Raw genomic sequence first — 26337 nt, 5'->3', positions numbered from 1 at the left:
CAGCCTGAAAAGCAGTTTCAAAGCAATACAAATATGAGGTATTCACAAGGCCATACTGTTTATTCTAACAAAAAGTAGCCTCTAGAGAAGAAAAGAAAAAACATTTAGCAACTCATTCCAATCTTTCACACAATTTAACCAAAAGTGATACAGGATTAGGCTTCTAGGCCATCACAACAAAGGAGGTAATCAAGACACAAATTCTCAAGTGTTCAGGAGCTCAAGAGGTAGTACAGAGAAGTAGTTATAGTAATCCCACCTGGAAGCATGCACCCTAAAGGAAAACGTCAGACAGAATTCACCCTCAGGAACCAGAAGGACTGGTTAGGCTTCAACTGAACTGACTCCTCTGCAAGGTATCTGATAATTCTGCAGGCTGTCTCATCTTTCTAAAATACTGTGTATATGTACATAACTTGGGAGAGGCTGGTGACACCAGTCATAATTTATGATGAACAAGGACTCGAGATGTTTTGTTAGTTTCCCACTGATATGTGGGTAAACAGACTAAGACTCTGGAACACAAAACTAGATGCTTCATATATCAGGAAGTCTTAGGGACAATATCCATTCATCAAATAATAATGCCAGCTCAAATTTAAAGAACACTTTGAAGTTTACATAATGCTTTCCTCACAACAGCTTTATAAGGTAAATAGTACAATTATTAGTATATATCCATTTAATAGATAAGGCCCCAATAGGTTAAGTGACTTGCCCAGGGTCATTATCTTTGAACCCAGATCTTCTAATTCAAAATCCATTGTTCTTACCACTCACTATACCATACCACACCAATTCCCACTATTGCATTTCAAAGATTTATCCAATTAAACAAGACAAACTCCCTCTTCTACCTAAATCTTTTTTCTTTCATCTCCTTCAAAAATAGCCTTTTTACTTCTGCTAAGATAAACGCCCTATACAACAGACTAAGATTCAGTGATGATAAATTACAGCAGTATAATAATGATCTAACATAATAAAAAAAAATGACTCTCTCATCCAAGAATGAACCAGTTTTGACATTAAAACCTCCCGAAGAAAATAAGCCACTTCTGAATCTTTACTGTCAGAAAAATGCCAACAGTTAACTATTCAAGGTATACCATTTTTACTTATATAAATATTTTTATTTTAAAGTACTGACTTAAAACAAGACTTGGGAAAAATCTGTTTAGACTTTGTGTTCCATTTTATCCTACCTGAATAAAACATCTCACCTACCGGCTCCAATGAATAAGTAATGGCATGGACTTGGAAACAGCTTTGATTACAACCAAAAGTCAATGAGAAAACACTACACTCACATAGGCAAACAAGATACACAAAGTGTCAGCCCTACAAGAACACTGAAAAACGGGCTTTTCAGGGTCAAGATATTATCCGCAATAAACAGCAAAGTACGAACAAGGCCTAAAAAGACTTTCTATATAGTCAGTTTTAGACATAATAAAAAAGACTTGCACTGATAATGAAGATACATTAGTCTGTAGAAAGGTTTTAAGTTAAAAAGGGCACTGGACTTAAGAGTTAAGAGAAGAGCTGGGTGCAAGTCCTAGTACTGCAACTTAATAATTGTAGTGGTGAAGGTAAATCATCTAATTAAAACTTCCTTGAGCTGTAATTTCTTCTTTTGTAAAATGGGGCTAATATCACTAATACTATCTATCTTGAAGGGTTGAAATAAGAGAAGTACTCAGTAAACTCTAAAAGAACGACAGAAATGTTAAACTATACTTCGAAAGATTTAAGAACTCTGATCAAAGCAATAACCAACCACAACTGCAGAGGTATATGCCACTCACCTCCTAACAGAGAGGTGATGGAGTCTAAGCATATATTGAGATGGAGATTATTTTGTATAGGACCAAAGACGTAATTTGGGTTTTGCTTAAAGGCATATTTGTTACAAGGGCTTTGTTTTCCTGTGATTTTTTAATATAGGTGAGGAAATGTAGGTATAGGAAGAAGGAAACAAGCATTTATTAAGCACCTATGATGTGCCAAGCCCTGTGCTATACACTTTAGAAATATTATTTCATTTGATCCTTGCACCAATCCTGTGAGGTGGGTGCTACTATTATCCCCATTTTACAGTTGACAAAGCTGAGACAAAGGCTAAGTGATCTGTCCAAGTAAAAATTTCTAAGTGTTGGAAGTCAATTTTGAATTCAGGTCATCCTGAGTCCAGGCCTAGTGCTCTATCTATTATGCCACCCAGTTTCCCTTCTGGGTAGAAACATAGGAAGGAAGATTTTTGTTAATTGAAAAAAATAAAATATAATTCACAAAAGAAAAATGAAATACTTACTTATATAAAATGAGCAAGGTCCTTGTGGCAAAATAAACAAGTAAAAACTTGTCAACCAAGAGCCACAAAATTATAAATGTAACTGAAAAAAGGCAGTTCAATACTCTCATTATTTGGTGACAAAATTATCAGTAGATTAAATACTGGTTTAATCTAACAAGTTAAAAATGAATAAGATATATTATGTGCTTGGATTAAAAAAATCAACTTTACAAGTACAGGAAGGGAGAAGTTAGATGAGACGCAACAGTTCATATTACCTGAATGTTTTAGTGAAGTATAAACTCAAAATATATCAATGTTGTCAAGTAGAAACCACAAAAGCTGAAGCAATTAACAAGTCTTTATACTTTCTGTTACACACTTCACTCCTTTGACAATCTAGTAAAAGCTTACACACCTCTTCTAAAAATAATGTTTGAAAATTAATAAACTAAAATACATACTATTACAAAGGAAACCAATTACACTGAAATAGAAGTATGAAAATATTTTTTAAAACAAGTTTATGGACCCCTGTTAAGAATCCCGGAAAGGGAGCCCAAGGGGAAAGCAAAGTCCCAAAGTGTTCTGCTGTGGTCAGTCCATATGTGGAATATTTTGTTAAATTTTAAGCACTATACTTTACGAAACCATAGCATAGGTCTTCTGACTCCTTAAGGTTCCATGGGCTGGAAGGGAGAGACAATGACATAAAAGAAGTTCTACTGATAGCCAATGTAAGCTATTCCTCAACGTACCATATTTCACTGAATAATCATCACAGATTTTATGCCAAATTTTTTTTGCAAAAAACTGGAATGTGACCTTATGTGAAGCTTTTTTAAACTGTGCCAATCTTACTTAAAAATCATTTATTAATAAACTGTGTTTGGTGCAAGATTAGGATGCACGTTATACTCAAGAATATATGTTTAAAATTGAATAGTGACAATTATACCATGTGACAATTATGTGATGAAAGGCTATAAACCAATTTCTGGACTGAAAAAACAGAGAACAACAATTACGCAGTGGTGACAATTATTCAGTGAAATACGGTATTATGTGATAATTTTAGTCATTACCATAGTGTAGCACACTTCAATGTCAGGAGACCTGAGTTTAACTTCACACTCCAACTCTTACCAACTGTATATTACAAAGAGGTTACTTAACTCACTGAGCCTCAGTCTCCTTCTCTGCAAAATGGAGATAACAACTCTTACAATTCCTACCCCATAGGATTGGTGTAAGCAAAGTATCTGGTAATCTCTGAATCACTACAGGAATAGAAGTGGTTACCATGGCATACAGCACAATCAGTTTTCTCTTCCTAGTAGAGAAATCAGCAATACTGTAGCATCCAAACTAACTTTAAAGGCCTCCTGCTTCCCAAATGAAAACATACGTGTAATTTTTCTTTTGGCTGCACACTTTGCTCTATCCGACTGTTGCATTGTCCTTGTCCTCAGCAATCCATTCTCTTCCCCAGGTTCCTGTTGCAAAGCAAGAAATAGAATCAGTTTAAAAACAAACTCATTAAAGAGCAGTGCTCTCCCTTGCCTTCTCTGGGACTCAAACTCTTCAATAAAGGGTAACAGGTCCCTGACCTGCAAGGAAGAAGTTGCCATTTTCAGAAAATGGTGATTTCAAACTTGAAAAATCTTTCACTTTAACAGCACTGTACAACTAGTAATACTTCAAAGGTCCATGATCTCATCTGCTTATCAGCGTGAGTACTCCTTCCTTCAATACAGCCTGGAACCCATTCACTCCCTCTTTCATCCTGTGATTTATACTGATTGAATTCTAGAAATTCTCAGATCTACTCAACAGACTGAAGGCATTTATTATTTCACAGATAATAGTGCAACATTTAGGTTGTCCATCTGTTATCTCTCACTCTTTAAGAATTATTAAGCACCTTTTATACCAGGCACAGTGCTAAGCTCTGGGGATACAATAAGATGCCACTCTAACTATATTAACATATCATTAACAATGGCTATTAATATGGGGGGGGTTGAAATCTCAACCCATTAAAAAGCACAAAAACTGGATCTTTTGTAGACAGACTTTGCCTAAACACAGAGAAAAGATTTGTTTGGGGTTTTTTTCCTAGTAATTGTTAGGCTGGGGAGAGGGAGAGGAAGACAGAGAGAGAGAGAAGGAGAGAGAGAGAGAGGGAGACAGAGAGAAAATGTGTGTGTGTGTGTGTGTGTGTGTGTGTGTGTGTTAAACTGGATTTTTATTGGAGGGAGTGTGTGTTATTTTTAAACAAAATTTCCTCCATAACATCCTCCTCTGAAGCCTCCTCGTATGGTGGCAATGACTCTGGGTGCTCAAAGGCTATACCAATGAAAAATAAGCTGGAAAGGTTTTAGACACAGCCCTGTCCATGGACCTCATAATCCAAGCACCAACTTAAGTAAATTCAAAGAAGTTCTTTACCAAAAGTGGACTCACAGACTACAATTTTTATGATTTGCTTTATTAGGGGTTCTTAATCTGGGGTCCATGAACTTGTATGGGAAAATATACATATCTTTATTTTTACTAATAGAGTATAAATGAAATTTAGCATTTTCTTCTATCATGAATTTTAAAAACGTTATCCTGAAAAGGGGTCCACAGGTTTTCATCAGATTGCCAAAGAGGTTCATTACACAAAAAAGGTCAAGAACTCCTGATTTAGGGGGTTCAATCTACAACAAACAGCTATGAAATTACAGCTCTTTTGAAGGATTAAACAATGTGTTTATTAAAACATACTTTCTGTTAGGTTTTTTTTCCCCTGTGTTGTTGTTGGTTTTTTTTTTTAAATATTCACTGGGTTTTTTTCTTGAGTCAGGATCTCCCTGCTCTTAGGCAAGTTCTTGTCAATTTGCTAACAGACTAGCCCCTTGCTAGTTAGGTATCATACTTACCTCAAATCTAGAGAGTTAAGTTTGTACTAAAGAAGGCTGGATTCTAAGAAATAATAAAGGTATTAAAAAATTATGATTATAGAGGCAAAAGAAAGGTGTCCACCTCTTCACTGGTACTCCAACCTTAGGATTCATAAGCCAAAGATAGGTTTTTTATCATGTAATTCCCATTCCAGGGCATAGACGCCTTTCTAGAACATTACTTCTTTTTCCCTCAGCTTATCTTTCACAACTCTGATTTGTTCCCCCAACCATTACAAAGTTTACAGAATACACCTTAATCTCAGTGACCCTTGGTGACAAATAATTTTCATCAAAACCTGAAGTCAAATTATTATGTAAAAAAGAAAAAAAAACCTCACTTATTTGACTAGTTGCCCACTTACTCATATTCTAGTCTCTCCAAAGCACACAAAATGCAAAACCTGGATAAACAGTTAAGGGACTCAGTAACATGCAGAACAAGAACAAGTTAGGCTGCTCTACTCTCCACAACTATGAAGAAGAGTGACAGTGACAGCAGGAGACTGAATGAGGCAATCTTCATAGCAGAGGACCTTAAAACAACAATCAAAAGGACACCTTAAGGGTCTGGAGAAACATGGTAAACCAATTTGCCTGATCTGCAGGCCTAAACATCCCCATACAAAGGCGTTTTTTTTTTTTTAAAGCTACTTAGTCTGGTAACAATTGAGCTTGATTTAGAATTTCTAATACATACAGAATCCAACCAAGAAAATTTAATATTACAATACTAATTATAGGCAAAGTATAACAGAATGGAAAACAGAACTAGACTTGAAAAATCAAAAGACCTGACATCAAGTCCTTGCTCCAACATTTACTGTGTGACCTTGGGCAGATCACATCTCTTTTGAGACTTTATTCATTAGAAAAATACTTATATTTACTCACGGAATTGCTGATAGGGCAATATTTCATAAGCCATAATGTAATATATAAATGTTATCTTTATGGTATCACAGTCATTCTCACAGACAAATCATCTTAGAGCTAAGTATTCTTGTATAACCTTTTAAAGTAAAGCTTTTTTAGGTTGACTGATATATATGGAATGCCATGTGGGGGGTTAGGACAGGGAGAAAGGAGAATTGGGGGGGAAGAATTTCAGGAGGGAAAACAAATAAAAATGCAAAGCTATTTAATGAGTTGAAGAGAAATATGAATAAAATTACTCAAAATACATTTTTAAAGAATCCTCCAATATTTCAAGTAAGTGACATAAACCAAATTAATCCTTATAGGTCCCTCATAGAAATAAACATGCAGATCATTTCACTTCCTACAACTTCAATCTTTAAGAATTTTTAAGTGACCCTAAACTCCTATTTAGCCAAGTTTTACTATTACTTAAATAGGAAACAGGAAAAGAGCACTACAGGTTGTCTCCAATTTATGAATGGGGCTTGTTCCAAAAGACGTTTTATGGTAAAGAAAGTTTACAATTTTACTTACAATAATTTTCAAATCACTTGTTCCTTTATTCTTAGTTTATTTAAAGATTTGTGTTTGTTGATGAACACTAAGAATATAATAAAAAATAGTTTAAGTTCATTTGTTAGTTGGATGATCAGAAGTTAAAAAGTTATTTTCCCACAGAGATAATATAAATTCCTACACCAACCCACAAAAGCCCAACTCAGAATACACCTGAAACAAACTTGCTTCAATATTTCAAATTATGATTTCACTAGTCTGGGAACTTTCTCCAATAGTCAAAAATTATAATCCTCTTCATGCCTTAGTAGGTGGTAGCTGCATTCCAATGGCCAAAAAAATTAATCTAGAGGCCAATTTGAAGTATAATGCTAAATAAACAGTAAGCTATAAGCTAACCAACATGTATAACAATGTTCCTTCTGGAAAATGAATTAAGACAAAAAGACAAAATTCAGGTCAAATATAATGGGTTGTTACTGGCTCTAAATGCAAGTTGAAAAATAAAACTTTTCTCCAAACAGTAAAATTTTTTAAAGTAAAGTTACATGTACTGTCAGTTGTAATCACTATATTAAATGGTTATTCTAAACTGCGTTTCAGTGGTACGGTACTACAGGGAGGGGCAGCTAGGTGGCACAGTAGATAGAGTGCTGGCCTGAAGTCAGGAAGACTCACCTTCATGAGTGCAAATGTGGCCTCAGATACTTACCAGCTGTGTGACCCTGGGCAAGTCACTTAATCCTGTCTGCTCAGTTCCTCAACTGTAAAATGAGTTGGAGAAGGAAATGGCAAACCATTCCAGTATCTTTGCCAAGAAAACCCCAAATGGGATCACAAAGAATCAGACATAACTGAAATGACTGAACAACAACAAAAACTACATGGAGATTTCTTTATAAGGAAATAACTAATGTATCAAAATAAAATGAATCATTAAAAACACTGTAGTTCAGGAGAAAGGAACAAGTTTTAATATACCACCTCCTAAGTGCTTTACAAATATTATCCCCTTTGATCCTCAAAATCCTGTGAGGTAGGTGCTGTTATTTTACATATGAGGAAACAAGGCAAACAGGGGTTAAGTGACCTGCCCAGGATCACACAACTAGTATAGTGTCTAAGGTAACATTTGAATGTAGGTCTTCTTGACTGCAGGCCCAGTAGTCTAATCACTGCATCGCTTAGCAGACTCAAAGTGAAAAAAAAAAAAAAAAGAATTGAAAGTTTTGACTTAAAAGAACAGAAACAAATCCCTTTTTTTCCCTCCTTCTCAGGTTCTCTTCCTTTCTTCCCTCTTCTTTCCTTTTGCCAGGGGGAACAAGGACCACCCCAGTTCCAAACAACTAGTAGTGGCTTCCAAGGCACAGAATACAAAGACTCCACTAGGAAGAAGGTAAAAAGATAAGAATTCAAGGGGTGAGAATCCTGGATTAGAAGATGGGAGAAAGTAGATTAGCAGCTATGGGGATAGGGAAAAGAATTCCCAGAGACTCTTACATGTACAGCAGTTTTCTTTAATTTCTTCTATGAATACCTGCAGATCCACAGATGAAACCTATCAAACTCCTCCCAGGATAATGTTTTTATAATGCATAAAATTAGAATGAAAATCAATTATATTGAAACAGTAATTTTTTTTTTAAAGTTTATAAACTCCAGGTTAAAGACCTATCTAACTGCTCTATGGGTTAGTTTGTTTCCTTTTCAAATGACACTATCTCTTATAACTAGGATCCCTTCCTTCCTGGATTGATGCTACAGTTTCATATACAGCTCTTTAGAGGCTTTTCTTTATTTTGTCCTATGTCAATCCCATTCGTTTCTACAGTCAGTGGCAAAGTAATAAAAAATGGGGCAAAAATACTAAGAATTACACAGTTTTAGAACATCCATATACATAAACTGTTGTTGCTCTAAATGTGAGATCAAGAAATATAGAGCTATATTGCTGGAAGAACTTTACCATATCAATAATGATAATCAAGTACTTCTGGCCAAGACAGCTGCCTGAACTGAAGGTAAAGTCCCTCAGCACTCATATTCCTACTCCAACAAACCCTGAAGTTCTCAGCAAGCTATAAATGCATACGTGACCTAGATTTAAAAGGTCACATTGTAAGCTAACTGGAAGAAGAAAAAAGATACCTTTCACAACTCTAGATAGGTAAAGAATTCTTGACCAAACAAGGCAAGGATAGGCTCAAAGAACACAAAATGGGCAATTTTAATTACATAAAATTGAAAAGTTTTTGCATAAACAGAATCAATGCAGTTAGAAGAGAAAGTGAACCGAGAAAATGTCTTTGTAGCAAATTTCTCTAGTCAAGATATGAGATACAAGATATTCTAAGCATTGTTTTAAAAATATTATATATGTATATATAGATATATATTTTAAAAGATAAGAGTCATTTCTCTATATATAAATGGTCAAAGGATAGGAGTGAGCCATAAACCATCAACAACTACATAAAAATATTTCCAAAATAGCAGAACAAATCAAAAACTAGAATCCTACAATATGTTGTTTACAAGAAATACACCTCAAGCGGAGAGACACACAGAGTAAAGGTAAGGGACTGGAACAATTATGTTTCATTTAAAATAAAAAAAGAGCAGAGGGTAGCAAACCTGACAAGTACAAAGGACTCATGAAGGAAAATGCTATCCACATCCAGATAAAGAACCGATAGACTCTGAATGCAGATCGAAGCATACTTTTTTTCACTTTCTTCTTTTTTGTGATTTTTTTCCCCTTTTGATCTATTTCTTCTTTTAAAACTGTGAATACAGGGGCAGCTAGGAAGCGCAGTGGATAGAGCACCGGCCCTGAAGTCAGGAGGACCTGAGTTCAAATCCAGCCTCAGACCAAACACTTGACACTTACTAGCTGTGTGACCCTGGGCAAGTCACTTAACCCCACTGCCTAAAAACTTAAAAAAAAAAAAAGAAAGAAAGGAAAAAAAACTGAATAATATGAAAATGTTTTACATGATAGCACACATATGTAACCTATATCAAATTGCCTACCATTTTAAGAAGGGAAGGAGAAAAATTTGGAACTCAAAATCTTGTAAAAATGAATGCTAAAAATTGTCTGGACATGTAATTGGGAAAAAAATAAAATATTATTTAAAAAAATTAAATTAAAATTGTTTCCACAGAAATACAAATTAAACCTATTCTGAGGTTCTGTCTCACATTCATTGTATTGGTAAAAATGATTTAAAAAAAAAGAAAATGATAAATGTTGGAGAAAATATACAGGCATAATATTGCACTACTAATTGAGCTGAGAACTGATTCAGCCACTCTGGCATGTAATTTGATAATATAACCAAAAAAGTCATTAGGACACCACCGTTTGACCCATTTAATACCATTCATTACTAGGCATATACCCAAATAGAACAAAAAAAGATGGAAAGGACTATATACACAAAAATATTTATAGCAGCACTTTTTATTATAGAGAAAAATTGAGGAAAAAATATCAACTGGGAAATGGCTTAAAAAATTAAGGTATATGAATGTGATGAAATATTTTTAAAATAAATTTTTACTGACAGATTTTTTTACATTATCATAGTTCTCCCCATTCTCACTCCTCTTCTCCCTGACAGAGAACATCCCATACAAAAAAATAGTATTTTTTAAAAACAAAAAAAGGAAAAAAATCAGTCTGAACAGTAAACTGAAAAAGTCTGAAAACATATGCAATGTGTAATACTTATGAACCTCCCACCTGCGCAAAAAGATAGGAAGGGAGTGTCTTCTTATATTTCTTCTTTCAAGTAATGATTGTTCTTTATAATTTTGAACTTTCACTTTATAATTTTGCAACACTGACTCATAATTTGTACATGTTCTTTCCATTTGCATTGTAGGCATTGGGTATACCGTTTTCTTGGGTCTACTTCACTCTACGCCAATTCATGTAGATTTTTGCATGCCCCTATGTATTCACTGCACACTTTCTTATAACAGTCTTATTCTATAATATTCATACACCACTATCAATTTAACCATTTCCAATCAACGGGCATCTACTTTGTTTCTAATTCTTTGTTATCACAAAAAGTGCTCCTATAAATGTTCTGGTGTATATGGGAACTTTCTTCTTATCAATGGCTTCCTTGGAGTATAAGACCCATAATGAAATCTTGAGGGCAAAAGGTATGAATACTCTATCTGTCACTTTATTTGCATAATTCCAAACTGCTCTCCAAAATGGGAGTACAAATTTACAACTCCACCAGCAATGCATCAGTGTGCTTATCTTTCTACAACCTTTCTACCATTCACTATTCCCATCTTTTATCGTCTTTAATACTTTGCAGGGTGTGCACTGAAATATCAAGGTTGTTTTGACTTGCATTTCTCTATTACTGATTTGGACCATTCCTTTATATGGTTGTTAGTATGCAATTCTTCTTTTGAAAACAGTTTGACCACTTACCTATTGGGGAATAGTTTTTGGTCTTAAATCTATTAATTAATTGTTTATATAATTTGAATATAAAACTCATATCCAAGAAATGTAATACAAAGATTTTTCCCCCATTCAATTGCTTCCCTTCTTATTCTAGGTGAATTCATTTTATCTGCAGAAGCTTTTCAATTTCATATAATCAGTTATGTATCTTATCTTCTGTAATTGCCTCAGTCCCTCATTTGGTTAAGAATACATTGCTACCTATATGAGCTGCTCCTCTTCTAATTTTTTTAATAGTATTATCCTTAATATTAAGGTCACATATCCATTTAGAATGTATTGTGAAATATGGTGTAAGGTGCTGGCCTAAGCCTAATTTCTGCCAGCTTTCCAGTTTTCCCAGCAGTTATCATCAAATGGGAAGTTCTTTCCTAAGTAATTTATGTAATGGAATATTATTGCATCTTAAGGAGCAATCTATAACAAAAATAAATGACAAAAGGGATAGATTTAGAGAAATCTGGAAGGACTTAGAAGAACTGACATAAAATGAAATGAGCAGAAATAGAACAATTTATACAAATACGACTTTGACAAGGAACAATTATAATGAAAAAGAATATGCTTGATTCAACGATCAATCACGATTACAGATGATGCAACGTGTCAAAGACACAAAATGAAACATACATGCTCAAACATGCCCAACATATATTACTTTTGCTTGACAACATTAATTTAATAAAAGAAAAGGCTTTTTTTTGGGGGGGTGTTATTATTGCTACCCTTCAAACCCTCCCATATAGTTTTCCTTTCACCACCTCCCCCCAAAAAAAGAATTAAAGAAAAGAGCATCAATAAAACAGCTTTTTAAATACAGAAAGAGAACAGGAATAGGGGCAGCTAGCTGGTGCAGTGAATAGTTACAGGCCTGAAAAGTCAAGAAGACTCATCTTCCTGAGTTCAAATGTGGCCTCAGACACTTACTAGCTGTGTAACCCTGAGCAAGTCACTAAATCCTGTTTGCTCAGTTACTCATTTGTAAAATAAGATGGAGAAGAACCACTCTAGGATCTTTGCCAAGAAAACCTCAAAATAGAGTCACAAAAAAGACATGAATGAAAAGAACAACAAAAATATGTAAAAGAAACTGATAAGAAATAAAGAGAACATACATTAAATCAATAGTTTGTCAGTAAGCTAAAACTTGGATAACAAGCGTAAATGAAAGAGAAAGAATACTACTGCAAAAAAAAAACCCTTTTAATTTTCAGCAAAATAATAATAACTGAACTATAGTACATCTTTTAAAAAGATGTAGACAGAGGCTGAAAAGAAAAACAAAAGCTGCAAGATTCAATAAGTGGTTTTCAAAAAGACTGAAGAAATACTATGGCATCCTGAGACTGTTTTTCAATGTCTCAGGAAAGCAAAGGCTTTTATCCAACAGGAATATTTCAAAGTGACAGATGAGGATCTTAAAATAGAGGATGTGAAAATTGAAATAGACAGAGATAGATAAATCCAATTCATCAACTAGCCACATGAACTGTTTTCACACAGAATCTAACTGGTTAGTAACCCATATGGGCAAATTTCTTCTGGCAGTATGACAGATACTCCTACCAAAATTTTCACGGGGGTAATTCTACAACAGAATAGATTTTTCAGAAAGATTCCCATGTATAGGTATATTTTATATAGTACAGTGAAAAAAGCCCTAGATGTAGATTCAGAGGATCTCAGATTTTAAGTGAGCACTGCAATTTACGACCTGTGCAACCTTGGGCAAATAACTTTACCATTCTGGTTTCCCCATCTGTAAAATAATAATGTTAAACTACATGATCCTTAAAGTACCAATCACTTCTAAATCCTGTGATCCTACATTTTAAATTAAGGCACTCAAATGAATAGTGACAAACAATAGCATGGAAGCAAATCTGATCACCTGGGGGATGCTATTATTCCCAGGCTCTTGGTTCCAGGCTGTCTCCACCAGTGTCTGAGGGGAGGTAGTAATGAGATGGTTTGGTCTATCTAACATATGCCTACTCCTATCTCTCCCTCAGGATACCATGCTGATTAAGTAACCATTTTTAGCTAGAAATGTCTTTCTTTATGTGCTGTTAACAAAGTTGTTTTTTCAGCAGTGGTAATGGATTATGTTCACACTTTCACAGTCTCGTACTTTGTTCCCTGGGAACCAATGGCACACATCTTTAGGATTTACTGTTGAAGAGGAGAAGATACCCACAATCCCTGCTTCACCAATACTAACCACAGACTGGAAAGTAAACCCAAGAGCCCCAAGAATGGCAATATCTTCTCAGACCATCAACTTTGTCACCAGCTCAGTCTCTACAGCCATCAATTAGAAAATCAACTCATGGAGATGAAATCTATCAACTACCTTTGCTGCCCCTAACTCCTCAGCAGTCACAAAGACCCATAAAAGAAAGCTCTTACCACCAAAGTACTTGGCACTGTCAAATGATTTAACAGAAACAGACATGGTTTTATCAATGGAAAAGACATTTAGAAGATGCTTTACCACTCTATTAAGTGATACAAGAGTGAAGAAAGAAGCAGCAAAATATATACAATGATTACAAGGAAGACAATACTTAAAAGAATTAAAATTCAATTAAAATACAATACACAATCAACAAGTGGGTCAAACAACTTTGATCCATATACCAACATATGCTTCCTAAAAATAACCTACAATAAACTGCTCCTAAAGAAATAAAGAACTTAAATAGCTGGAGGAATATTAAGTACTCACAGCTAAGCCATACAACATAATAAAAATTACAATACTATCCAGCCTCAGACACTTGACACTTACTAGCTGTGTGACCCTGGGTAAGTCACTGAAGCTCACTGCCTAGCCAAAAAATAAAATAAAATAAAAATAAATTACAATACTACCAGAGTTAACTTACACTTCTAAGGCTATACCAAGTGACCATGGGAATATGTCATAGAACTTGAGAAAATAACAATAAAATTCATTTGCAAAAACAAAAGGTCTAGACTATCAAAGAAAATAATTAAAAGAACTAGGGACAAAGGAGGGGAACAGTACTTTCAGACCTCAGACTATATTATTAAGCAGCAGTCATCAAAACCATCTGATATTAGCTAAAAATAGATAGTTCAATGAAACAGACTAGACAAGGTAGAATCAGACACAAAAGAACTGAATAACCAAGCAACTGATAAATTGGAAAACATAAGTTACCGAGGAAAAACCTCCTTATTTCATTAAAACAATAAAACTGCTGGGAAAGCTAGAAAGCATCTTGGCAGAAACTAGGCTTAGACCACCACCTTACTCTAAAGGGAACAACACATTCCAAATGGATATATGACCTTAATATTGAACATCATTTTATAAAAAAAAAATTAGAAAAGAATTATAGATCATATACCTTTCACAGCTATGGATAAGAGATATATTCTTAACCAAATGAGGGAGAGAGACAATTACAAAAGATAAAATAGATAACTTTAATTACATGAAACTAAAAAGCTCCTGCATAGACAAAAGTGATCTAAATGGGAAAAAAACATTTATATCAAATTGCTCTGGTAAGGGTTTGGTATCCAAGATAAACAGACAATCTATAAGCATAGGTTTTGAACAATTATCAAAAAAAGAACTGCAAAGTATTCACAACCACATAAAAGAATGCTCCAAATCATTAATAACAAGAGAAATGCAAATCAAAACACTGAAAATTCACCTAGTCCCTTGAAAACTGGCAAAGATGACAAAAGGCAATGTTGGAGGGATTGTGAGAAAATAGGCAAACTGATGCATTGCTGGTGGAGCTGTGACTTCATACAACCATTTTGGAAAGCAAGTTGGAATTATACAAATAAAATGACTAAAATGTCCATGATCTTTGACCTAAAGATTCGAATATGGGGCTTATATCTCAAGGAAGACACTGATAAGAAGAAAGTCCCCATATATACCAATATATTTATAGAAGCACTTTTTGTAATAGTAAAGAAATGGAAACAATTCGGAATAGATAAAAGAAATTGTGATACACGTATGTAAAGAAATGCTATTATGCTGTAAGAAATCATACGTGTAATGAATACACAGAAGCATGGCAAAGACCTACATAAACTGACACAGAGTGAAATAAGCAGAGCGAAGGAAAGCAATGTACACAATAACTACAACAACGTAACTGGAAAGAACTACAGACCAAAAACTTAAAAGTGAATATAACAAAATTAGGATCAAAGAGGACTCAAATGAAGATATATAAGAAGACACCTCCAACCCACCTCTTTGTGGCGGTGGAGGTCCATAGCTGTTACATATTGCATGTTTCTGGATTTTCTTAATGTATTGATTAGTTATGCTGATTTTTTTTTCTCTTTAACAAATACTATTTGTTATATGGGATGACTATCTGGGAGGAGAAAGGGGAAGGATACTTGAAATAATTATGATGATGTAAGAAACAGATCAATAAAAACTTATTTTTATAAAATAAACTACAAAAGTGGAAAAGTAGCAAACACTTGTTGAAATAAATACATCATTAATAGCAATCACTATTAAATGGTTTTACTTAAATGTTTTCAAGAAAATATTTTCACAGAGTTTTTGTTGGATGTAAAGTTTGTCAAAACAAACTTTATTTTGGACCTGGTAAACTTCAAGCCATGAAGACTGGCAACTATTCTGCAACTTATATAGTAATACAAAGTTGCCTGAGGTTTAAACAATATGTGCCAGGGGAAAGACTTGAACTCTGGTTGTTCTGACTCTGAATCAAGCTTTCTATCAACCATACCATAATATATTATTTAAAGGAAAAAATAAAAGGGTAGCAGGTGACATCAAAACCCAAAAACATAACCTGCACCCAAGGATAAATAGGGCTAACTTATAAATCATAACTGTAAAATCTGGAAGCAACTTGAGATATCATCTAGTCCAACCTCCTTATATTACATATCAATAAGGAAAATGAGGATCAGAGACCTTAAATGATATAAATCACAGGTGGTAAATCACAGGCACAGGATCAGAACCCAGATCTTCTGACTCCAAATCCAGGCAGTATAGCACATTAAATTGGGTTGTTAGAGTTCTACTTTTCATAATACTAACCTCATCACTATCAGATATGACAATGAATAAATTTTCCATCTTCTTTACTTTGAGGATTTGATTCTCCTCCTCCAATCTCTCAGATTCAGTAGTTTCTGTAACTTTCTTCTTCCTCCGAGGCATCTTTAACGCTAAAATGCATGGAAAAATTCGATTATTTCAAAAATGTTTTTTCCAGTTTGGTCAATGAAAGGCAGATGGTCCTATTCTGCCAAAGTTCAAAACAGTATTAAATTTTTCAGGAATATAAAAAACCAACTACTAGTCAATAAAACCCACACTATTTCCTACAGAAACAAAAATACTACAATCATCACTGTGGCCAAAATCTCATGGAAGATTTTGAAGTTTCTCAAATAACTTCTATTTCAGCTCAAAAAAAGCTACAATTTTGTGAATTACACAGAATTTCTCAGCATTCCTAGGATCACAAGATTTTAAAGTTGATCTATGTAGCCCAAAACCTTCATTTTATAAAAGAGAAAACTGAGGACCAGAGAGGTGAAGGTCTGACTCATGGCCACAAGGTATTTAGTAGGAGAACTGGGATTTAAATATTTCCATAAGGTATTCATTGGGGTTGGTAAAGAAAAAAAAAGACAACAAAGAGACTATTTTAATAACACATAGTACAATCACCTTTATAGGTATTTCTCAAAACTTTAAATTCTGTGTGACCCAGTGATTCTTTTTGCTGTCAATGCCCCAATCACTGATGAAAAACTACAAATTAATTCCAAAACATTCAATTATAATGCATGCTCCATTGTGTCAGCCTACTCCTAGATAAAAAGCCATCAATTTTCCCAGCCAAATAAACATATATGTATAAACATATGCATTTGAAAGATTTCAAATACTACTCAATTCCTCCATACCATTATTTACTTGGTTCCAGTCACCAATACAAAAGAAAAGTGAATAGCCATCTCTCACAAATATAAAGATATAATGAAAGAAAAAAGGGACCTATTAAATCTGCTTATAGCAAATTCTCTAACTAGAGTTGACCTTATTAGTCTCAGTTAATATTACATTTTAATTATAGTAACAGGGAGTTAAACTAGCAGAGTAGTAGGAATAAGAACATCTCAGCTCTCCCACCAGATCCCCTCCATAAAGATCCAGAAAACACATCAGACCTAACCCTGATAAGGAAAAATCCAAGGAAAAAAAAAATCACAAGTCATTTTTCTAGTCCAGATTGGTACAGGGCAGGGGTAGGGAACCTGTGGTCTCAAGGCCACATGTGGCCCTCTAGGTCCTCAAGTGCAGCCCAAACTTCAAGTCTGGATTTCCCTTCAAAGGGCCTCACTTGAGAACCTAGAGGGCCACATGTGGCCTCGAGGCTGCAGGTTCCCCACCCATGGCAAAGGGAGACAGACAGAGAGGTCTGCAGGGAACAGAATTAAACCAGAAACAAGTCCTATGGAGTATCTCAGCATTCAGGGATTGAAAGAGGAGACTCTGGCTGTGTAGCGGGACAGCAAGAAGTACTAGGCAGTTCCTCAACTAGTGCAGGATGCAGGAAAGAGTGCCATCTGACAGCTCTGTCACTTACTATCCAGTTCCAGGTCAGAGATCCAAGGAGGCAGAAAAGATAACCTGTATCTAGGGATAAGTGAGAAGAGTGGTCATAGTCATGGACACCAGCTGTGTACTGAGCAAGGAACAAGTTCAGAAACAAACAGAAGCTGTGTGGCTACAGTTTTAACAGCAGAACAAGGATTCAGTTCTAGTCTTCAGCCCAGTCTGAAGACTGCAAAAAGGGGAACAACCAGGGCAGGAATTTGAGACCAAAGGAGAGTCTCCAATTTGGTTGTTCTGAACCTGCAGAGCTTACCAGCAAGCAAAAATAACTGAGTCCAGCAGCAGACTACTACAACTTTTGACCAGAGCAAGCTGGTAAGACATCTTGCTCAGACATATACAAGGGTCAAGAATTTGCAGAGTTTAGACCTAGAGGGTAATGAGAAGACTTCATTTTGGATCACCTCACACTGGGAGCACTGAAAACTTTCAAGTTCCCAGCATGAGCTATTCCTGAGACCCTGGGGGAACACAACACTTAATATCCCGTATAAAGAAGTGCAGTACCAAAGAAGACTAAAGCTCAGCCCAAAAATAACCCCCAGAAGTACACCAAGTCTAGCCCTAACATAACACCCAAAGTCAAGAAACAAACTAGAAGAATGAACAAACAAAAAAAGAATCCCACCATAAACAGCTGTTACAATAAAAGGGAAACTCGAGACACAAACCCAGAAGAAAAGAATGACTTCAAGATATCTACAAGCAAAGCCTCAAAGGAAAATGCAGCTAAGGCACAGATCAGAATTCCTGGAAAAGATAAAGCAAGAGTTTTGGTTTTTTTTTTTTTTAAAGAGCTTTAAAAAAAGATTTTAAAAATAAGAGCAGTAGAAAAAAAATGGGGAGAAAATGAGAACTATGGGAGAAAATATGTAAAGAAAATTAACAGCTTGGAACAAGAGATACAAAACCTTATTCAAAATAACTCCCTGAAAATCAGAACTGACTGTACAGAAACTAATGACTCCATGAAACAGTAAGAAAGATTAAAACAAATTCAAAATATTGAAACAACAGACAAAAATGTAAAGTATCTAACAGTAAAAACAACCGACCTATAAAACAGATGAAAGAGAGATCATTTTAGATTCACTGGATTACCCAAAAGACATGACCAAAAAAAGAGCCGAGACATCATATTTCAAGAAGTCACAAAAGAAAACTGTCTAAATGTCTTAGAACCAGAGGGCAAAGTAGAAACAGAAAGCATGCAGTGGTTACCTCCTGAAAGAAACCCCAAAATGAAAACTCCCAGGAAAATACATCCAAAATCCAGAGCTCTCAGGTCAAATAAAAATACTGCAAACAGACAGACAGAAAGAATTCAAGTACTGAGGAACCACAGTTAGGATCATACAAGATTCAGCAACAACCATAACAAAGAAGAGGAGAGCATGAAATATATTCCAGAAAGAAAAAATATATATACTTAAAACCAAAAATATCCAGCAAAACTAAACATAATTCTACCAGGGGAAAAAATTTACCTTTAAGAAAACTTTCAAGCATTACTAAAGACCAGAGTTGTGTAGGAACTTTAACATACAAACAAAGAAGTCAAGAAAAGCATAAAAAGGAAGATATAAATGATCATAAAAGACTAAAACAAGGACAGAACTGTTTATATTCTTATACTGAAAGATAATACATATATCCCCTCAGAATTTTATCATCATCGGGGTCAAAAAGGGAGTCTAATTAGACTGAAGGCCTGGGAGTGATTTTATTATATTTTGATAATCTTAAAATTAGATTGAAAAGAGAAGGAAAGAGGAATACCCAGGGGCAGGGAGGAAAAGGAGAGGAAGAATGGGGAAAATTATCTCACATAACTGAGATATGCAAGTAGAAGTCAATATAACATGGAAGGGGTGGGAGGAACAGATGACATTTGAACCTCTCTCTTATGAACTGGAAGGGAAGAACACACACACACACACACACACACACAAGTTGGGTACAGAAATATATCATCCAACCAGGAAACAAGGGAAAAGGATTAAGGAAAAGGGAGAAGTAAAGCAGAGGATAGATTAAGAGAAGGGTTAGTCAGAAGAAAAATTTTACAGAGTGTTGTAGGAAACAAAGAGAAGGGAAAAAATAAGAGTATAAGATCGAGGGGAAAGCACAACTAACAGTTATAATGGTAAATGTGAATGGGATGAAATCGCCCATAAAACAAAAAGGCTAGCAGAATAGATCAGAAATCAGAATGAAACAATACGTTATTTGCAAGAAACATATATAAAACAGAAAGAAGCATAGAAATAAAAGGACTGGATTTTGCTTCTGCCGAAGTAAAAATAAAAGGCAGAAGTAGTAACTGTGATTTTAGAAAAGGCAACAGCAAAAACAGATGTACCTAAAAGAAATAAGTAGAGAAAGTACATTTTGCTGAAAGATACTGTAGACAATGAATTAATAGCAATACTAAATATACACCAAATAGTAGAGCATCCAAATTCATTAAGGAAAAATTAAATTGCAACAGGGAGAAACAGACATTAAAACCACACTAGAGGGACACCCCAATTTACCTCAGACCTAAATAAATTAAATTTAAAACTAAACAAAAAAGAAAGACTTGAATAGAATTGTAGAAAGATTAAATATGATAAATTTCTAGAGGATGCTGAACTAGAATAGAAAGTATACATATTTTTCAGCTATATATGGCACCTTTACAAGAAATGACAATGAATTAGGGCATAAAAACTTCACAAACAAATGCAATAAGGCAGAAATATTAAATGCATCTTTTACAGATGTGTTTTAGGCAACATTCTACTTAATTCTTTCTGACACAAAGAGGGTCTTGATATATAAAGCATGGAAACTCAAATCTTAAAAGGAAAATTACAGACTACTGTCAATGAACATTGACATAAAAATATTAAATAAAACATTAACAAATAAGCTGAAACAGCATATAACAAAGATTATACACTATTACCAGGTTAGATTTATACCACTAATACAGGGTTGGCTTAATATGAGGAACTTTAATCATATTAATGACAAATACAAAAATAACATGATTATATCCACAGACACAGAAAAGGTTTTCAACAAAATATAACATCCATTTCTGTTCGAACAAAAGAATAAAAAGACCTTTATTAAAATAATAAATAGCTTATATCTAAAGCAAAGAGTTAAACATTATTTGTAATAGGGATAAACTAGAACCCTTTCCAATAAAATCTGCAGTGAAACAAGGATATCTGTCCATTGTTGCTACTTCTATTTGACTAAATACTAAAATTACTGGCTACAGCAATAAGAAAATAAAAGAAATTGAGATGATAAGCATAAGAAGAAACTAAATTATTTTTTTGCAGGTGATAGGATATAAAGAATCCTAGAGAGTCAATTAAAAATTAATTGAAACAATAACTTCAACAAAGCTGCAGAACATAAAATAAATCCACACAAATAATAAGCATTTCTGTATGATACCAACAAAACTCAGCAAGACAGAGAAATTTCATTTAAAATAAACAAACTACCAAGATATACACAAGAATTGTAATAAACTACAAAACACTGTTTACAGAAATACAGACATAAATAAGGAAAGAAATACTAATTGCTCGTCACTACGATGAGTCAATATAATAAAAGTGACAATACAAACCTAAATTAATTTGTTTGTTCAATGCTATGCCAATCAAACTACCAAAGGGTTACTTGACAGAAGTAGAAAAAAATGACATTCATAGATTAAAAAAATCTCAAAAGAAATAATGAAAAAAAAGTGGAATCAAAGGGGGCTGGCCTAGCAACATCAGATCTTAAAACTATGCTATAAAGCAATAAATATAAAAATAATTTGTACTTGTTAAAAAATTGACTGATCAGTGGATCAGGCACACAATATAGAGAAGAAAATGAACCTAGTGGCCTAGTGTTCAAAAATACTCAGCTACTGGAACAAAGACTTGCTACTGGGATAAGGACCCACTATCTGTGGGGAAAAAACTTGGGGAAATTGGACAACTGTACAGAAGAAATTGAATTCAGACCAATACCTCACATATTTTCTACCAATATGAATGCCAGATGCATACATGATCTAGTTATAAAAGATCACATCATCTTCCCCTGCATTTCTTTTCATTAGTTCTCTTGATATTCTGGACTTCTTGTTATTCCAAACGACTCTTGTTCTTATTTTTTCTAGCTCTATAAAATAATTTTTTGGTAGTTTGATTGGTACAGCACTGAATAAGTAAATTAGCTTAGGTAGAATTGTCGTTTTTATTATATTAGCTCAGCCTACTCATGAGCACCTGATGTTTTTCCAGTTATTTAGATCTGACTTTATTTGTGTGATAAGAGTTTTGTAATTGTATTCATATAGTTCCAGGGCTTGTTTCGGTAGGTAGACTCCTAAATATTTTATAATGTCTACAGTAACTTTAAATGGAATTTCTCTTTCTATCTTGTTGTTGGGCTTGGTTGGTAAAATATAGAAATGCCAATGATTTTTGTGGGTTTATTTTATAGCCTGCAACTTTGCTAAAGCTGTTTATTATTTCAAGTAGTTTTTTACTTGATTCTCTAGGATTCTGTAAGTATATCATCATATCATCTGCAAAGAGTGACAGCTTTGTTTCTTCTTTGCCTATTCTAATACCTTCAATTTCTTTTCCTTCTCTTATTGCTAAAGCAATAAGCAATAAGGCTAAGAAATAGAGTAGTGGATCAGTGGAACAGGTTAGGTATACAAGACACAGTAGTCAATGACTGTACTAATCTACTGTTTGATAAATCCAAAGACCTCAGCTTCTGGGATAAGAGCTCACTATCTGACAAAAACTGCTGGGAAAACTGGAAAAGAGTATAGCACAAACTAGGCATAGACCAAAATCTCACACCATATACCAAAATAAAGTCCAAATGGGTTCATGATTTAGATATAAAGGCTGATACTATAAGCAAACTGGGAGAGCAAAGAATAGTTTACCTGTCAGATTCATGAAGAGAAGAATTTATGACCAAACAGGAGATAGAGAACATTATGAAATGCAAAATGCATAATTTTGATTACATTAAACTGAAAAGTTTTTGCACAAAGCCAATGCAACCAAGATTAGGAGGGAAGCAGAAAACTGGGAAAGAATTTTTACAATCAGTGTCTCTGTATGTGGGCCTCATTTCTAAAATATATAGAGAACTAAGTCAAATTTATAAAAATACAAGTCATTTCCCAGTTGATAAATGGTCAAAGAATATGAACAGGCAGTTCTCAGATGAAGAAATTAAGCCATCTATAGTCATATGAAAAAATGCTAGAAATCACGATTAGAGAAACGCAAATCAAAACAATTCTGAGGTACCACATCACACCTACCAGATTGGCCAACATGACAAAACAAGTAAATGATAAATGCTGGAGAAGATGTGGGAAAATTGGAACACTAATACATTGTTGGTAGAGTTGTGAAATGATTCAACCATCCTGGAGAACAATTTGGAACTATGCCCAAAGGGCTATAAAAATGTACATACTCTTTGACCCAGCAATACCACTTTTAGGTCTGTATCCCAAAGAGATCAGAAAAATGGGAAAAGGACCCAAATGTACAAAAATATTTATAGCAGTTCTTTTTGTGGTGGCAAAGAATTGGAAATTGAGAGGATGCCCATCAATTGGGGAATGGCTGAACAAATTGTGGTACATGAATGTAATGGAATACTGTTGTGCTATAAGAAATGATGAGCAGGCAGACTTCAGAAAAAACTGGAACAACTTGTATGGACTAATGCCAAGTGAAGTGAGCAGAACTAGGAGACCGTTGTACACATTAACAGCCACGTTGCATGATGACTAACTTTGACAGACTTCCCTTTCTCAGCAATGCAAGGATCTAAGACATCTCCAAAAATCTCATGATGGAAAATGCTATCCACATCCAAAGAAAGAACTATGGAGTTTAAATGCATATCAAAGCATACTATTTGCCAATTTTTTCCTTCTGTTTTTTTGTTTCCTCTTTCTTTTGGTTCCTCCTATTGGTTCTAATTCTTCCTTGCAACATGACTAATGTGAAAATGTTTAATAGGAATGTATATATAAAATCTATATTAGATTGCATGCCATTTTGGGGAGGGAGGGGGAGAAGAGAGTGAGAAAAATTTTAAACTCAAAAGTTTATGGAAGTGATTGTTGATAAATCAAAATAAATTAATTAAAAAAAAGATCACATCATAAACAAATGAGAGAAACAGGAAAAAAATTACCTCTTAGATCTATGGATAGAAGAAAATGTAATGACCAAACAAGGGACAGAGAGAATCACAGAAGGTAAAGTATAGTTTTGATTACATAAAATTAGAAAGTTTTTGCAAAGATAAATCTAATAAAGGGAAGCAAAGGTGAGAAAAACAGCAAGTTCTCAAGATATATAAGAAACTAATTCAAATTTATAAGAAGTCATTCCCCAATGGATAAATGGTATAAGGATAGGAATAGGCAGTACATATGGGAAGAAACTCAAGCTATCTATAGTCTTATGAAAAAAATGGTTCAAATGATTGATAGAGAAATTAAATTAAGTCAAGTCTGGGATTGTACTTCATGCACACTGGCTTGGCAAAATTGACAAAAAAAAATACATATTATACACATACATACACACACACACACACACACATAAATACTGAATGGGCTGCTCTGGGTAAGGAGACACATTTATACACTACTAGTCACGTGAATGTGTATAACCATTCTGAAAAGCAACTGGAAACTATGCCAAAAAAGTTACTAAACACTGTATATCGTTTGACTCAGCTATACCACTATACCTGAAGGAGATAAGAGAAAAAGTTAGAAGTCCCATGTGTACAGATATATTTATAACAGCTTTTCTGGTGGTGGCAAAAAACTGGAAATTAAAGAGATGTCTATCAATTGAGGAATGGTTGAACAAAATGTGGAATATTAATACAATGGAATATTATAATGACATGAGATATTATGTAGATAATTTCAAAGGGACATGAAAAGACTTGAAATGAAGCAAATGAAGTAAGCATGGCCTGAAAAACAATTTAAATTGTAACATCAATTTTATAAAAATGAGCTCTGAAAGCTAACTCTGATGGAGGTGGACTCAGAGCGAAAAATGAGAACTTTTTTTGGACACAGTCAAAAGAGGAATACGTTTTGCTTGACTATGTATTTTTTTAATTAATTTTATTTTAGTTTTCAACATTCACTTACACAAGAGTTTGAGTTCCAAATTTTCTCCCCATCTCTCTCCTCCCCCCACCGCAAGACAGCATGCATTCTGGATACCCCTTCCCCTGATCTGCTCTCCATTCTATCACACCCCCGTTCTTATCCCCTTCCCCTTTTATTTTCCTGTAGAGTAGGATAGATTTCTATACCCCAATGCCTACATATCTTATTTCCCAGTTGCATGTAAAAACAATTTTTAACACTTGTTTTCAAAACTTTTGTTCCAAATTCTCTCCCTTTCTCCCTCCCCATCCACCCTCACTGAGAAAGCAATTCAATATAGGTTATGCATGTGTAGTCATGCAAAACACTTCCATAATAGCCATGTTGTGAAAAAATAACTATATTCCCCTTCATCCTATCTCATCCCGTTTATTCTATTCACTCCTTTGACCCTGTCTCTCTTCAAAAGTGTTTGCTTCTGATTACTCCCTCCCCCAATCTGCCCTCCCCTCTATCATCCCCCCTACTCTCCCATCCCCTTCCCCCCATTTTCCTGTAAAGACAGATTTCCATACCCAATTGAGTGTGTTATTCCCTCCTTAAGCCAAATCTGATGAGAGCAAGATTCACTCATTCCCTCTCACCTTCCCCCACTTCCTTCTCCACTGTAAAAGCTTTTCCTTGTCTGTTTTATGTGAGGTAATTTACCCTATTCTACTTCTCCCTTTCTCCTCCCAATACAATCCTCTCTCACCCCTTAACTTTATTTTTTAGATATCATCCCTTCATCTTCAATTCATCCTATGCCCTCTGTCTACACACACACACACACACACACACACATATATTTTCTTCCCTCCAAGTACCCTAATACTGAGAAAGGAATCATGAGTTACAAATATCATCTTTCTATGTAGGAATATAAACAGTTCAACTTTAGTAAATCCCTTATGATTTCTCTTTACTGTTTGCCTTTTCATGCTTCTTTTGAGTCTTGTATTTCAAAGTCAAATTTTCTATTCAGCTCTGGTCTTTTCATCAAGAATGCTTCAAAGTCCTCTCTTTCACTAAATGTCCATTTTTTTCCCCTGAAGGATTATACTCAGTTTTGCTGGGTAGGTGATTCTTAATTTTAATCCTAGCTCCTTTGACCTCCAGAATATCATATTCTAAGCCCTCTGGTCCCTTAATGTAAAACCTGCTAAATTTAATGTATTCTGATTGTGTTTCCACAATACTTGAATTGTTCCTTTCTAGCTGCTTGCAATATTTTCTCCTTGACCTGGGAACTCT

At 34.6% G+C, this 26337-nt stretch overlaps 1 protein-coding gene across 4 annotated transcripts in view; it reads right to left on the bottom strand.

The window, feature by feature from the left end:
* Positions 1-26337, bottom strand: part of UIMC1 (ubiquitin interaction motif containing 1) — a 136152-nt gene that overhangs the window by 67266 nt on the left and 42549 nt on the right. For all 4 annotated transcript variants that reach the window (XM_027867152.1, XM_027867151.1, XM_027867153.1 and 1 more), the window contains exons 3-4: positions 16266-16396; positions 3705-3792 (exon numbers count right to left, since the gene is read on the bottom strand). In XM_027867152.1, the coding sequence (XP_027722953.1) occupies positions 3705-3792; positions 16266-16388 (211 nt within the window). In that variant the 5' untranslated portion in view covers positions 16389-16396. The remainder of the gene's footprint in view (positions 1-3704; positions 3793-16265; positions 16397-26337) is intronic.

The sequence above is a fragment of the Vombatus ursinus genome, unplaced genomic scaffold, assembly GCF_900497805.2.
Source record: "Vombatus ursinus unplaced genomic scaffold, bare-nosed wombat genome assembly UNPS02014785.1, whole genome shotgun sequence".
In the NCBI taxonomy this organism is placed as follows: Eukaryota; Metazoa; Chordata; class Mammalia; order Diprotodontia; family Vombatidae; genus Vombatus; species Vombatus ursinus.
The sequence above is the reverse complement of the archived record's forward strand: the minus strand, read 5'-3'. Positions and strand labels throughout refer to the sequence as shown.